The sequence below is a fragment of the Mobula birostris genome, chromosome 5 (assembly GCF_030028105.1).
Source record: "Mobula birostris isolate sMobBir1 chromosome 5, sMobBir1.hap1, whole genome shotgun sequence".
In the NCBI taxonomy this organism is placed as follows: domain Eukaryota; kingdom Metazoa; phylum Chordata; class Chondrichthyes; order Myliobatiformes; family Myliobatidae; genus Mobula; species Mobula birostris.
This window is the reverse complement of record NC_092374.1, coordinates 198046165-198063034: the sequence shown is the minus strand read 5'-3', so window position 1 is coordinate 198063034 and position 16870 is coordinate 198046165. Positions and strand designations below refer to the sequence as shown.

At 44.8% G+C, this 16870-nt stretch overlaps 1 protein-coding gene across 3 annotated transcripts in view; it reads left to right on the top strand.

The window, feature by feature from the left end:
- The first annotated feature begins 5677 nt into the window (after nucleotides 1–5677).
- Nucleotides 5678–16870, top strand: part of LOC140198240 (serine protease FAM111A-like) — a 33289-nt gene continuing 22096 nt past the window's right edge. For 2 of the 3 annotated variants that reach the window (XM_072259287.1, XM_072259289.1), the window contains exons 1-2: nucleotides 5729–5747; nucleotides 14735–14798. Coding sequence is in view for 1 of the 3 variants with exons in the window: in XM_072259286.1 (XP_072115387.1) it covers nucleotides 10185–10220; nucleotides 14735–14798 (100 nt within the window). In the remaining 2 variants the exon portion in view is untranslated. Of the gene's footprint in view, nucleotides 5748–10137; nucleotides 10221–14734; nucleotides 14799–16870 lie in introns of all 3 variants that reach the window. The other variant, XM_072259286.1, reaches the window with a different exon arrangement.

Here is a 16870-nt window from a genome sequence, read left to right as displayed (position 1 = left end):
TTAAGATCGCTGAGAAGATCCGAATAATCCTTTGATCCACAAGATATTTCAGTTTTTGCTGCTAGTCCTCCATTCCCAGCCGGGAATCCTGGGGGCCTAGAGCCGGACTTCAGATCTGTTGAGTGACAAACAATAGTGGAGCCTTAGTCAGCGTTTCCTCATTTACATAAAAGAAGCACGAGTAACATCCAAAGGCAGAGTAGTTGGTGGGAACTTGGCATTGATTCACAATATACACAATCCACTAGTCTCACCAGATCCATGCCAGTGCCTATTTCCCAGAAAAACCACCACGAATTTTACCCCATCTCAGTTTACCAGCATCACTTTCTACCACATTAGACCAGAAGACATAGGAGCAGAATTAGGCCATTCAGCCCATTAAGTTTGCTCAGTCATTTAATCATAGCTAATTTATTTTTCCTCCCATCCCATTTTCCTGCCTTCTCCTCATAACCTTTGACACCTGTACTAATCAAGAACCTATCAACCTCTACTTTAAGTATACCAAATGATCTGGTCTGTATTGCTATTTGTGACAATGAATTCCACAGATTCATCATCATCAGGCTAAAGAAATTCCCCCTCAACTCTGTGTTTTTTTAAATTACTTATTGAAACAGAAAGCAGAGGAGGCCCTTCCTGCTGTTTGAGCCATGTCACCCAAAAATCCACAAATTAACCCTCGCCTAACCGTGGGACAATTTACAATCACCAAATATTACATCTTTGGACTGTGGGAGGAAACTGGAGCACCCGGAGGAAACCCACGCAGTCATGTCTAGAACATACAAACTCCTTACAGCCATTGGTAAGAATTAAAACCAGGTGACTGGTATTGTAAAGCCAATACACCATATGCCTTCTTAACAACACTGTCAACCTGCACAGCAGCTTTGAGCGTCCTATGGACATGGGCCCCAAGACCTTGCTGATACGCCACACTGCCAAGAGTCTTACCACTAATGTTATATTCTGTCTTCAAATTTGACCTACTGAAATAAACCTTTTCACACTTCTCAGCCCAGTTCTGCATCCTTTCGATGTCCCGCTGTAACCTCTGACAACCTTCCAAACTATCCACAGCACCCTCTACCTTTGTATCATCAGCAAACTTACTAACCCACCCTTCTACTTCCTCATCCAGGTCATTTATAAAAATGACAAAGAGGAGGGGTCCCAGAACAGATCCCTGCAGAACACCACTGGTCACCGACCTCCAGGCAGAATATGATCCATCTACAACCACCCTTTGCCTTATGTAGTCAAGCCAATTCTGGATCCACAAAGCAAGATCTCCTTGGATCCCATGCCACATTATTTTCTGTACGAGCCTCGCATGGGGAACCTTATCAAATGCCTTACTGAAATCCATATACACTACATCCACTGCTCTACCCTCATCAGTGTTTTGTCACATCCTAAAGAGTTCAGTCAGGTTCATAATGCATGACCTGCCCTTGATAAAGCCATATTTACTATCCCTAATCAGATTATGTCTCTCCAAATACTCATAAATCCTGCCTCTCAGGAACTTCTCCAACAACTTACCTACCACTGAAGTAAGACTCACTGGTTTATAATTTCCTGAGTTATCTCTACTCCCTTTCTTGAACAAGGGAACAACATTTGCAACCTTACAATCCTCTGGTACTTCTCCAGTCCCTATTGATGATACAAATATTATCGCCAGAGGCCCTGCCATCTCCTCCCTCAATTCCCACAGTAGCCTGGGGTATATCTCATTTGGTGCCGGCAACTTATCTAACTTGATACCTTTCAAAAGCTCCAGCAATCCTCTTTCTTAATGTCTATACACTCAAGTGTTTCAGTCCACTGTAAGCCATCACCGATTACCAAGGTCTTTTTCTCTGGTGAATACTGAAGCAAAGTATTCATTAAGTACCTCCGCTACCTCCTCTGGCTCCATGCACATGTTTCCACTCTCACTCCTGATTGGTCCTATTCTCACATGGCTCATCCTCTTGCTCTTCACATGTAGAATGCCTTGGGGTTTTCCTTAATCCTGCTTGCCAAGGCCTTCTCATGGCCCCTTCTAGCTCTCCTAATTTCATTCTTGAGCTCCTTCCTGGCACCCTTGTACTGAAATTTTCTAGAGCTCCAGCAGTACCTAGTTTCTTGAACCTTTCATAAGCTTTTCCTTTCATCTTAACTAGATTTTCTACATACGTGTCCACCATGGTTCTTTTACTCTACCATTTTCCCTGCCTGAATGGAACATACCTATGCAGAACTCCTCGCAAACGTTCCCTGAACATATGCCACATTTCTGCCGTTCATTTCCCTGAGAACAACTGCTCCCAATTTCCTGCCTAATAGCATTATATTTCCCCCTACCCAAATTAAATGTTTTCTCAAATTGTCTGCTCCTTTCCCTCTCTAGCACTATGGTAAAGGAGATAAGAGTTACGATCACTACCTCAAAAATGCTCCCTCACTGAGAGATCTAACACCTGACCAGTTTCATTTCCCAATACCAAATCAAGTACAGCCTCTCCTCTAGTTGGTTTATCTACATATTGCGCCAGGAAACCTTCCTGACACACTTAACGAGCTCCACCCCATCTAAACCCGTTCCTCTAATGAGATGCCAGTCAATATCAGTAAAGTTAAAATCACCCATCACAACAACTCGATGATTATTGCACCGTTCCAGAATCTGCCTCCCCATCTGCTCCTCGATGTCTCTGTTACTTTTGGGTGGTCTATAAAAAACACACAGTAGACTTATTGCCCCTTTCCTGTTTCTGACTTCCACCCACAATGACTCAGTAGACAATTCCTCCATGACTTCCTCCTTTTCTGCAGCCGTGATCTATCCCTGATTAGCAGTGCTACTCCCCCACCTCTTTTGCCTCCCTCCCTGTCCATTTCGAAACATCTGAAACTGGGCACACTCAGCAGTCATTCCTGCCCCTGAGTCACCCAAGTCTCTGTAATGACCACAACATCATAGTTCCACGTCCATGCTCTAAGATCATCTGCCTTCCTTATGATAGTCTTTGCATTAAAATAGACACACCTCAAACCATCTGGCGGAGTGCTTTTTTGCTCTATCATCTGTCTATCCTTCCTCATAAACTCCCTACAAGCTGTCACTACTTGTGCACCAACCTCTGGTTCTTCACTTTGGTTCCCACCGCCCTGCAAATCTAGTTTAAACCCTCCCCAATACCATTAGCAAACCACCCTCCCAGGATATTGGTTCCCCTCCAGTTCAGGTGTAACCCGTCTCACTTGTACAGGTCACCCCTTTCCCAGAAAAGGTTCCAATGATTGAAGAACCTGAAACCCTGCCCCCTGCACCATCTCCTCAGCCAATCAGTCATCTGTGCTATCTTTCTGTTCTGACCTTCACTAGCTCATGGCTCTGGGAGTAACCTGGAGATTACCACCTTGAAGGTCCAGCTCTTCAGCCTCCTTTCTAACTCCCTCAACTTATTGCGTAGGACCTCTACATTTTTCTGCCTCGGCCTTTTCCTGGGTACTTCTGTAACAATACGTGGGACCACGTAGATGTGGCTGTGGTTGACGCATGTTTTTGATCATTCATTTTTTCAGGATGCAGGTGTGACCCACAAGGCTAGAATTTAACTGGTTGCATCACCATCTGGTATGGAGGGGGCTCTGCACAGGAGAGGGAAAAACTGCAGGAAGTTGCAAACACAGCCAGCCAGCTCCACCATGGGCACCAGCCTCCCCAGTACTGAGGACATCCTCAAAAGTTGATGCCCAAGGTAGCATCAATCATTGAGGACCCCCATCACCCAGGACGAACACTCTTCTCATTGCTACCATCAAGGAGGAGGTACAGGAGCCTGAAGACACATTCAAGGTTTCAGGAAAAGCTTCTAAATTTCTGAATGGACAATTAACCCATAACCTCACTATTTTTCTTTTATTTTGCTCTCTTTTTGCACTATTCTTATTTAATTTAATTATATATATTTCATTCCAGTTTGTAGTTTTTTAATGTATTAAAATGTACTGTTGTTGTATAACAACAAGTTTCATGACATATGCCAGTGATATTAAACCTGATTCTGACTAATTATCCCTTTTGAGTAGACCACGGTGTGCCACATTCTTCAACCTCTGAAGCCCTTCAGAAGGTCTTCCTGTAATGCTGAGGGGCAGAAAGATGCAGAATTTAGACCCTGGAATGATGAGGAAACGAAGGTTTAATTTCATAGTGAGTTGGTGTGCACCACGTAGAGGAACCCCACAGGTGGTGATGTCCTCTTGGCTACCTTTCTGTAAAATGGGAGGTGTTATCAAAATACAAAGCAAATTCATTATCAATGTACGTACATATCACCATATACTAATTTGAGATTCATTTTCGTGCGGACATTTGAAAGAAAATAAAGAAATACAGTAGAATTTATTTCTATACCAAACAAGGGCTGACAAACATCGGATGTGTCAGAGGACAATTTGTGCAATCACAAATTAATAAAAATTAACGCTGTTATAGAGTCCTTGAAAGTGAGTGAAGTTATCTACACTGGTTAGATGCTGCTTGGCTTGCTGATTTCCTCCAGCATTTTGAATTTCTAGCATCTGCAGATTTTCTCTTGTTTGTGACTGGGTTACCAGTCTTTTGGTTGAAGGGTAATAACAGTTCCGGAAACTGGTGGTGTGGAACCTAAGGCAGCAGTGAGAAGAGAACATGGCCTGGATGGGGCCTTTGCTCATTGATTGGACTTTATTCCTTGGAATATAAAAGGTTGAGGGGATAATTGATAGTGGTATACAAAATTATTATAAGTATGGATAGTGTAAATGCAAGCAGACTTTTTCCACCAAGGTTGGGTGGGACTACAACCAGAGGTCATGGGTTAAGGGTGAAAGGTGAAAATTTTAAGGGGAACATGAGATGGAAACTTCTTCAACCAGAGAGTGTGGAACAAACTGCCAGCACAAGTGGTGCACGCAAGCTCGATTTCAACGTCTAAGAGAAGTTTGGATAGGTACACATGGATAGTAAGGGTATGGAGGGCTATGGTCCCAGTACAGGTCGATGGGAGTAGGCTGTTTAAATGGTTCCGCATGGACTAGATGGGCTGAAGGGCCTGTTTCTGTGCTGTACTCTTCTATGATGCTATGCAGCTTTCTTGTGACAGCATTCCTTGTAGAGTTGCTCAATGGCAGCGAGGGCTCTACCTGCGATGGTCTGGGTCATTTTCCTTAAACTTTCTGTAAACTTTTTCATTCCTGAGCATTGCCGATTCCATACCGGGCCTTGGTGTTATATGTCACCATACCCCACTGTGCAGCTATGGAAGTTTTAGGAAAAATTAACTGCAGTGCGTTTTGTAGATGGCACACGCTACCGCCTCTGTGGGTGGGGCAGGAGGGAGGTGGGCTAGCAAGAGAGCCGCTTTGCTGTCAACTTGGTGAGTTTGATAGGCGCCACACTCATCCAGGTAAATGGCAAGCGTACCAGCACACTGTTTGCGTTTGGGGTGGTAGGTGAGTCATTTGCTCTGGGTTACCCGACCTCTCGGCTGCTCTACGCATGGGGAGGATCAACTTGAGTTATTTAGCCTGTGCTGATTCGCTCTGGCCGACGAGCTCAGGGGAACTCGGCGGCGATAAAATTCAGAGGCAGCTGGAGTTGCGCGAATTTGACCACCGATCGCTCTCGGCCAATCAGAGGCGTCCTGGGCTCGCATGACGTCACTTCCCGGGCCTGCTTCCCTCGGTTGCCGGAGTTACAGGAGGTGAGTGGGATTTGGAGGTATGATCCGGCCGGGGTAGCTGGAGTGGGGTCTGCGAGTCCGGCCGGGGCTCCGGCAGAGGGATTTTGGCAGTGGAGTGGGGGTGTCAGGGCTGGGAGCCGGGAGAAGGTGCTTCGGGCTGGTGGGGGTGGGGTGGCCGCAGAGGTGGTGTGGCTGCAGGGCCCGATGGTGGCGGGAAGGGGGGACTGAAGGCTCCCGGTGACGGTCTCTTGTAGATGAGGAACAAAATTTATCGGCTCAATGCACACACTCCCCGCCGCCTTTTCCTCCTGGCTGTTACTTCCCCGCCCCTTGAACTCGGACCCTTACCCCACCCACAAGGTAAATACAACTTGCTCTAGCCCCCCCCCCCAACCCGCTTGCCCTTCGGGATGTGGGGGTGACGGTTTTCCATCCTTGGGGATGTGTGGGGACATTTCTTAATCTGCTGTGGGAGGGGACATTATCGATGTTTCCTCTTGTTTGGGGCAGGAGAGTGGGAAAAGGGTGGCTGGGATCTCTCTCTCTCTCACTCTCATTTTAATTTTGTTTCGGGAGATTGGCTGGCACCTTGGCACCATCTGGTTTGCATTCGCTGGCTGGATGTCCCATTCTTCCAGCCAGTGTATGAAGTGCCGGATGCTCGTGGATCTGGCCCTATTCGAGACACTCAGGCAGTTGAAACTCTGGAATGAACTGGAACCGTGGAGTCGTTTAAAGAAATCTCAGCTCCTCAGGCTGATATACATTATATCACTGGATATGTTCAAAGAAGAGTAGACAATTTTTTTTGTTAGATCAGGCAATTGTGGTACAGGAGATCAGGCTTTTGGCAAATCATTCTCCTCCCCTGAATCTTCTAACATACCCCTGCCAAAGGAATTTATGGTAGTCAGTCAACCTGTGCAGTCTTTGATGTGGGAGAAAACAGAACTACTGGGGGAAATGCATTCAGCTACAGAGAAAATATACAGGTGGAATACAATGTCAGGATAGTGTCATCAGGACTGCTTTCCAGTTTTCACTGCAATTCTCTATTCCAAGGAATTTTGTATTTTCATATTCTTTAGTTTGTGATCCCACTGTTGGAATCCCAGTCAATTAGCATTACATCAGTGCCTACTCACTGCCTGAGCTCCTTTTCTCCCAGTGCCCTCTCACCCACGTAGGAATCTGATTCCCTTCAGAAAATGTAGCTGTTGAATTCTTTGCTTGGTGTCAGTGCTCACATAACCAGGACTTGTGATATACACCAGCTGCTCTTATGACCATCCACCATCTACTCCTATGGCTTCACGAGACCTAGATCGGGGGGCTAATCTGCATGCTAGCTGAGACCCTTCATCAGGACTCATAGGATTTCATCAACTCCTAGTGAAGGGTCTTGGCACGAAACATTGACTCTTTATTCCTCCTCTGCCTGATATGCTGAGTTCCTCCAGCATTTTGCATGCATTGATCTGGAATAAAAATTTAACAGGTTCAGTCGGGTTAGGCTGCATCTGGAGTTATTGCATTCAGGTTTGGTTGCACCACTATAAAAGAGTATGGGCCCTTTTGACCCACATTGTTGCTATAAAGTAAAGGTATCCGTTAGTCTTGCGAGACCATGGATCTGCGCCTGGAAAGACTTCACTCTCCAGGGCGCAGGCCTGGGCAAAGTTGTATGGAAAACCAGCAGTTGCCCATGCTGCAAGTCTCCCTTCTCCACGACACCGATGTTGTCCAAGGGAAGGGCATTAGGACTCATACAGCTTGGGACCAGTGTCGTCGCAGAGCAATGTGTGGTTAAGTGCCTTGCTCAAGGACACAACATGCTGCCTCGGCTGGGTCTCGAACTCACGACCTTCAGGTCGCTAGTCCAATGCCTTAACCACTTGGCCACGTGCTATATAAATACCCTATATAAACATATCCAGAATCAGTCTAACTTTTTTTCCCTAAACAGCCCCTAACCCTTTTATTGCATCTGTGTGCCTATCTAAGATACTTTTAAATGATCACTATTGCATCATCTGCTGCCACCATCCCCAGCAGTACATTCTAGGCTCTTGCCATTCTCTGTGCACAGAAAAAAAAAAGTACAACCTATCTCTGACATCTTCCTAAACTTTTAAGGGTGTCTTCTGGTATTGGCCATTGTGCCCCTGGGTGGAAGGGCTCTGGCTGTCCACCCTACCTGAGTGAGTGAGGCCTCAATCAGCCGGGGTCAACCATGGATGTTGTGTCCGAGCTGTCTAGATACGCAAGCACGGACAGTACGATATGGAGCGCAAGCTGTTGCCCACGCAGTAGGCTCCCTCTCTCCATGCATCGGATGAACCCACGGAGCGGCAGAGGCCTGTGCAGTATGGTACCAGCAGCGTTGTAGGAGATGCCAGTCTGTGTTGAGCTGGGTGTAGGGCTACCTTAGGGACTCCAGCTCTGGATTGTCCCCACGAGTTTACTCCAGAAGCCTTCCCCGTGAGTGGAATAGCTGCAATGGAGGTTGGAGATCAGAGTTTTTCTTCCAGGTGAGCTGTCAACCACGTCAGATGAGCCCCACCTGCCTAAAGCGACGAGTTTTAAGATGCCAGTAACCCGCCTTTGCCCCTTCTGTCAGTAGACACGGTTCTGCCAGGCTTAGTAGCTGAGCTACACGCGAAAGCCGGGAGCTGGACTCGGTTGTCAGAGGCTGTTTGAAGCACATGCCATCGGGAGTATTTCATGGGTAGTAGGAGCTTGTCCCCAGTACTACCCTTGCCTATAACAACCACTCCATCTATGTTGCTCATAATCATACATAACCATATAACAATTACAGCACAGAAACAGGCCATCTCGGCCCTTCTAGTCCATGCTGAACTCTTACTCTCACCTAGTCCCACCGACCTGCACTCAGCCCATAACCCTCCATTCCTTTCCTGTCCATATAGCTATCCAATTTAACTTTGAATGACAAAATCGAACCTGCCTCAACCACTTCTGCTGGAAGCTCGTTCTGCACAGCTACCACTCTCTGAGTAAAGAAGTTCCCCCCCATGTTACCCCTAAACTTTTGCCCTTTAACTGTCAACTCATGTCCTCTTGTTTGAATCTCCCCCACTCTCAATGTAAAAAGCCTATCCACGTCAACTCTATCTATCCCCCTCATAATTTAAAAATTTTACATCTTTAACAAGTTGCCTCTTATTCTCCTTTACTCCAAATACAAAAGGCCCAATCTCTTACAGAAGGATATCAAGGGTTTGGAGAGGGTGAGGAAGAGGTTTACCGGGACACTGACTGGATGCGAGGGTATGTGCTATGAGGAGAGGCTGGACAAGCTCGTTTTCTCTGAAGCGCTGGAGGTTGGGGTGGCAGGGTGGAAATGCATCTCTACCAAAGGAGGTGTAAGGTGCTTGTTTCCTCCACTAGCCTGCAGGTCACTCTTGGGCAAGAGATAGCACCCGCTTAACCCCTCGATCAGGTCCTATTCTGCACTGTATCTCGATTATAACAATAAAATATTAATTACTTCTGAAAACCCTACACATATGAGAAGAATAGGAGGATGTCATGATATATTTTACTTACATGTCCTGTACATTAATGGAGTGGAACCGATGCTTGTGGACAGTATGGGGTGAAAAACCGGTCCATCCAACTACCCCACATAGTCAGGAGACCTTATCAACAGAATCAAAGCTCTTCACCCCCACCTTCACCTCTTTTCCTTCAGAGGAGAGCCAAGAAGTCAACGCTATTCAGGGAAAGGAAAATTCAGCAAACTGTGAATCAGTAGTTTGCAGATTTTTTTGAATTAAACTCCTCTGGTAAAATATCCATTGTATTCCTGCCTCCTGCTGCCCATTGGCACCTGATGGTATCACAGGCAGGGGCTAAGCAGCCTTATTGCTGGGACAAGTAAAATCCTGAATTTTTTTTGGTGAATATTCTAAGTAGCTGCAATATCATGAAAGTCTAGTGGGTCTCCTGTGACCTCTTCCCCCTCAGAGCAGATTGGAAAGCCAAAGTCAGTTTGGAAACCACTAGACTACAGTGCCAAACTATTAGACTTCAGTTGCAAAGCATGGAAAGCGGAACTTTGATGGTCCCTCCTTGCCAACCATATGGCTTCCTGAGCTAATCCAATTTGCGTTTGGCTCATATTCCTCAATCTTTCCTATCTGTCTACCTGTCCAAATGACTTAAATGTTTATAAATTTACCTGCCAAACTATCTACTGCCACTGCTTTCCAAGGTATCTACCACACTCTGCATAATAATAAAAAAAAATTGCCCCCTGACATCACCGTTCAAATTCTCCCCTCTAACCTTAAAAGTATGTCCTCTGGTGTATTTGTACACCGAGGAGTTGTTTGATGACTGCTCTAATGTAATGTTCCTACTTCTCTCCACCACCCTCTCCCAGACCCCTCCCGAACCACCCCTCCAGTGCTGAGTGCCAAAAGCTGCAGCATGAACTCGAGTGATGAAGGCAGCAGGACACCGACGGTAACTGATCTTATTTTTTGTTAGGAATTTGCTGGTGGGCCCCTTGCTGTGTCAGCCGACCTGATGCAGTTCATGATTCTTAGTGAGTGGCCCTCCACTAATCTCTTCGCACTAAGCACCCAAGGTTAATTCATTCCTTGATTATCTGCACTCCTCTTTCCCACTTTCCTGTTTTCCTCGAAGTAACTGTCACTCCCAGCAGACCCACCAGCACTGACATAGAATGTTTCAGCACCATAAAGGCCCTTCAGCCCATGAGGTTCTGCTGAACTTTTAACCTATTGTAGAATCAATCTAACCAAACCATTTCCTCTTCCATTACCTTCCTTTTTCCTATCATTCTCTGCCTATCTAAAAGTTTATTAAATCTCCCTAATTTGTCTGCCTCTACCACCATCTCTAGCAGGTACCTACCACTCCCTCTGACATTTCTCCTATCCTTTCCTCCAATCACCCTAAAATTATGCTCCCTTCTATTAACCACTTCTGACTTGGGGTAGAAGTCTCTGGCAGTCCACTTGATACCTCTTATCATCTTGTACACCACATCAAGTCCCCTCCTATCCTTACTCGCTCCAAAGACAAAAGCCTTAGCTTGCTCAGTTTATCTTCATAAGATACACCTATAGTTCAGGCAGCATCCTGGTAAATCTCCTCTCCTCCTCTGTAAAGCTTCCACACCTTTTCTATAATGAAGTGACCAGAACTAAGGATGATGTGTGGTCTAACCAGGGTTTTATATTGTTGTGGCTATGTCTTGTGAAGGTGATCGAGTTTTAACAGTGATTAGTGAAGATGGTAGAGAAACTCTGAAATCTGAGAGTCAAGCAGAGGTGTTCTTGTATTTTTCATATTCTTTTACAATGTGGACTTGGTGGACCAAATTGTCGTCTCCTCTGCTGTCTCAGTTAGCAATCTTCTTCCCACCACACATTCGCTACAAGCATACATGCGGCATGCAAGAGAATTCCAAGAAGAATGGTTTTCCACAAATAATTCTATAAACAGATACATAGACCTCGAACGCATTTATAAGCCAATGCGGGTAAAATTCCAGACAGCAAAATTCCCTCGCGAGGCGGAAGGTCCCGATGGAGTACCTGGTAAGGCTCTGAAAACCAACTGGAGGGAGTATTCAAGGGCATTTTCAACCTCTCACTGCTACGGGCGGAAGTTTCCACTTGCTTCAAAAAGGCAACAATTATACCAGTGCCTAAGAAGAATAATGTGGGCTGCCTTAATGACTGTTGCCTAGTAGCACTCACATTGACAGTGATGAAATGCTTTGAGAGGTTGGTCATGACTAGACTGAACTGCCTCAGCAAGGACCTGGACACATTGTAATTTGCCTATCGCCACAATAGGTGAATGGCAGACACAATCTCAATGGCTCTCCATCTGGACAACACAAACAACTATGTCAAGATGCTGTTCATTGACTATTGCTCAGCATTTAATACCATCATTCCCACAATCCTGATTGAGAACTTGAACCTGGGCCTCTGTACCTCCCTCTGCAATTGGATCCTTGACTTCCTAACCGGAAGACCACAATCTGTGCAGATTATATTTGAGATAATTCTCTTCTTGTTTGTATTTATGCTCCTTTTAAATCAATAAAAAGATTGATAAAGAAAGAATCTGTGTGGATTGGTGATAACATATCCTCCTTGCCGACGATCAACACTGGCGCACCCCAGGGGTGTGTGCTTAGCCCACTGCTCTACTGTCTATATACACATGACTGTGTGGCTAGGCATAGCTTAAATACCATCTATAAATTTGCTGATGATCAACTATTGTTGGTAGAATCTCAGATGGTGACACGAAGACATACAGGAGTGAGATATGCCAACAAGTGGAGTGGTGCCGCAGCAACAACCTGGCACTCAACGTCAGTAAGACGAAAGAGCTGATTGTGGACTTCAGGGAGGGTAAGATGAAGGAACTCATACCAATCCTCATAGAGGGATCAGAAGTGGAGAGAGTGAGCAGCTTCAAGTTCCTTGGTGTCAAGATCTCTGAGAATCTAACCTGGTCCCAACATATCGACGTCGCTATAAAGAAGGCAAGACAGCGGCTTTATTAGGAGTTTGAAGAGATTTTGTATGTCAACAAATACACTCAAAAACTTCTATAGTTGTACAGTGGAGAGCATTCTGACAGGATGTATTGCTGTCTGGTATGGTGGGGCTACTGCACAGGACTGAAAGAAGCTGCAGAGGGTTGTGATTCTAGTCAGCTCCATCTTGGGTACTAGCCTACAAAGTACCCAGGACATCTTTAGGGAGAGGTGTCTCAGAAAGGCAGCGTCCATTATTAAGGACCTCCAGCACCCAGGGCATGCCCTTTTCTCACTGTTACCATCAAGTAAGAGGTACAGAAGCCTGAAGGCACACACTCAGCAATTCAGGAACAGCTTCTTCCCCTCTGCCATCCGATTCCTAAATGGACATTGAACTTTTGGACACTGCCTCACTTTTTTAATATACAGTATTTCTGTTTTTGCATTTTTTTAAATCTATTCAATGTACATAATTTACTTGTTTATTTTTCTCTTCTATATTATGTATTGCATTGAACTGCTGTTGCTAAGTTAACAAATTTCACGTCACATGCTGGTGATAATAAACCTGATCCTGAGTTTGCCACGCAACTAATCAGCAATGACATCCCCTCCCTACATCACAATTGATTTTCTATAATGACGACCAATCAACTTATTGATAAGTATATAAATACCAAACATTCAGAGGACACACCACAAGTGAAGAGCCTCCTCGTATGGTCATAAAACTTTTGCAAATGGATTGCCAAGATCGGAGAACGACTCAACCCAACCATCAACCTCCCGAGCTACACATTTTCCAAGTTATTTTCAATTCCCCACAACTCCCCAGATTCTCCTAAACTCAGGATAACTTAATGTGATCAATTAACCTGTAAAATTGGTTTATTTGTTAAAAGGATTTGTTGGTTTCCCGGTGTATATGACATAAATTTCTCTTGGGCTTCTATCCGGGTCCAGGTGTCAATTTTAACGGACATTTCAAAGACAAACTCATTATGCTCATCAGGGATGATGCCTAGGTATGTCTAGCCCAGAGATAGATAGATAGATAGATACACACCCCCATTGTTCGGCTCTCCTGATTGGTTAGTCCTCAACCAATCAGGTTTCTGCTGGCCCGCCTTGTTTAAAGTAAGACTAGAGAATGAGAATTTCAGCAAAGACAAAGATTGTGCTCTAAGTAAGAACTGGAATACAATGTATGGCCTGTCTGGATAAGGCCACTTAGTTTGGAGGAACTACGCCTTGTATTCTGTTAGGGTAGCCTCCGACCTGATGGCATGAACATCGATTTCTCAAACTTCCAGTTATTGCTTCTCTCCCCCCTCCTTCACCATTTCCCATCCCCTTTTCCCTCTCACATGTTATCTCTTTGCCCAGCCATCGCCTCCCTCTGGTGTAGCTAATCTCTCCCACCCCCCCCCCGCCATCTTTTCTTTTTTCTTTCTTCCATGGCCTTCTGTCCCTTTCACCAATCAACTTCCCAGCTCTTAACTTCATCCCTTCCCCTCCAAGTTTCACTTATTGCCTGGTCTTTCTCTCTTCCCTCACCCCACCTTTTAAATCTACTCCTCAGCTTTTCTCCTCCAGTCCTGCAGAAGGGTTTCGGCCTGCAATGGTAAATGTGTGTTTTTTCCATAGATGCTGCCTGGCCTACTGAGTTCCTCCAGCATTTTGTGTGCGTTGCTCAGATTTCCAGCATCTGCAGATTTTCTGTTGTTTGTATACCTGCAGTGTTTGTGTGATCCTCTAAGAGCACAAGATACAGGAGCAGAAATGGGTCATTCTTCCCATTGAGTCTGCACCAACGTTCGATCGTGGCTGATTTATTATTCCTTCTCAACTCCATTTTGCTTTCTGTCAGTAACCTTTGCCTCACCTACTAATCAAGAACCTATCAACCTCCGCTTTAAATACGCCCAGTGACCTGGCCTCTACAGCCGTCCATGACAACGAATTCCTCAGATTCTCCACCCTTTGGCTAAAGAAATTCCTTCTCCTCTCTCTTCAAAAAGACATCCTTGTATTCTGACACTGTGCCTTCTGATCCTAGAGTCTGCTACTACTGAAAACATCCTCTCCATGTCCACTGTATTCAGGCCTGCTGCTCAGACCCTACTCTTGATTTTATCATGAATAAGAGATATTAAGGGTGTTAAGGGGGCTTGGTGGAGGATGGTGGGAGGTACACATATGAGGTGGTGGTGAAAATAAAATGGAACAGAAAGATCTAAACGCTGTCACAGGAAAGCAGCATCCATCATCAGGGACCCCCACCACCCAGGACAATAGTTCCCTGAAAATGGAGACACCTGTAGAGAGTGGTGAAGAAGGCATTTGACGTGTTTGCCTTAGTCACTGAGTACACACGTAAAGTCATTGAGTTTGCACCTAAATTCAATTGAGCAATGCTGTCAATAAACTGAACTCTTGTCTTGTACAGCCTCAAGATGATGCAAGTTGCCTCAGAAATGATGGGAGGCCTCCACAAAGTGGTGCCAAAGAAGGTAAGATGTTTTTGTGATGGGAATTGGGAAGGGTATCATGGCAGGGATATTGATAACTTGAATAATGGGCTGAACAACACTACCCGGCCACTATTGATCACATCTCATAAGTGAAATTACGAAGGAAGCACAGCAGGCCACTACTTCCTTAGGAGTTTGTGGAGCTTTGGCAATGACGTCTAAAATTGTGACAAACCTCTGTAGATATGTAGTGGAGAGTATATTGACTGCCTGTATCATAGCCTGTTATGAAATACCCAATGCCCTTAAATGGAAAATCCTACAAAAGGTAGTGGATATGACCCAGTTCATCACAGGTAAAGCCCTCACCACTGTTGCAGGAAAGCAGCATCCATCATCAGGGACCCCCACCACCCTGGACAACATGCTCTCTTGCTGCTGCCATCAGGAAGACGATACAAGAGCCTCAGGACTCTCACTATCAGGATCAGAAACAGTTATTTCCCATCATCAATTGGGCTCTTGAACCAAAGGGGATAAGTTCATTTGCCCCACAACCAATAGACTCACTTTCAAGGGCTCTTCATCTCATGTCTTGATATTTATTTATTTATTATTAGTAATTTCCTTTTGCATTTGCAGATTTTTGTCTTCAGTCTGGTTGAACGCCCAAGTTGGGCGGTCTGTCATTGATTCTGATATGGTTATTATTATATGGATTTATTGAGTATGCCCACAAGCAAATGAATCTCAGGGTTGTATATGGTGACATATCTGTACCTTCATAATAAATTTAATTCGAAATTTGTGTCTGTAAATAGAGCCATAGAGTATTCCCACATGGAAAGTCCAAGTCTAGGACCAGAGAACATTGCCTCAGAATAAAGTGATGTTCCTTTAGAACAGAGGTAAAGAGAAATTTCTTTAGACAGACAGTGGTGAATCTTGAATTAATTGTCACAGACAGCTGTGGAGCTCAAGTCATTGGAGAGTTGGATAGGTTCTTGGTTAATAAAGGTGTCAAAGAGATGGCAGAAGAATAGGGTTGATGGGGAAAATTATTCAGCCATGATTGAATGGGAGAGCAGAGTTGATGGGCCGAAGTGCCTAATTCTGCTTCTGTGTCTTATGGAAGCAGATTATTTGGCCATGTTCATTCATGCTGATAAAGTTGCCTACCTAGATACGATCTTTAACATATTCAGTGACAACGGCATTGTCTCCATTTTTGAACATTTGTATCTCAGAATCAGGTTTAATATCACTGGCACATGTCATGAAATTCATTGTTTTGCAGCAACCGTACATTGCAATACATCATAATAAACTATGAATTAGGATAAGAAATAGTAAAAGTAGTGGAAAAAAGAAAAAAAAATATAGTGTACATGGGTTTATTGTCCATTCAGAAATCTGATGGTGGAGAGGAAGAAGCTGTATTTGAAATGTGTGTGTCTGTCTGTCTGTCTTCAGGCTTCTGTACCTCCTTCCTGATGGTAGCAATGATAAGAGGGCATGTCTTGGGTGATGAGGGTCTTTAATGATGGACATTGAGGCACCACCTTTTGAAGGTGTCCTTGATGCTGACTGTGGTCTTCCAGTGAGGAATTCAAGGATCCAGTTTCAGAGAGAGGTACAGAGACCCAGGTTTTTGGCTCTTGTTGATTAGAACTGAGGGTATGATGCTGTTGAACACTGAGCTGTAGTCAGTAAAAAGCAGTCTGACGTAGGGAATGCTATTGTCCAGGTGATGCAAGACAAGTGGAGAGCTGGTGAAATTGTATCCACTGTAGATCTATCGTGGCAATTTGCAAATTGCAGTCGTTCCATATACTTCAGCAGAAGTTGATTCTAGGCATGATCAACCTCCCAAAGCACTTCATCACAGTAGATAGTTGTTGAGGCAACATATCTTGCCCTTCTTGTTGCCCTTTGGAAGGATGTGGGAATCTTTGAATGCACCAGAGAGAGTTTGAAGATGTTATTGAACATTCCCTCCAGTTGATTGGCACAGGTTTTCAGTGCCCTGCCAGGTACACCATCAAGGCCTGACACCTTGTGAGGATTCACTCTCTTGAAAGATGTTTGAGACATTAGCGTCTGAGACAGAG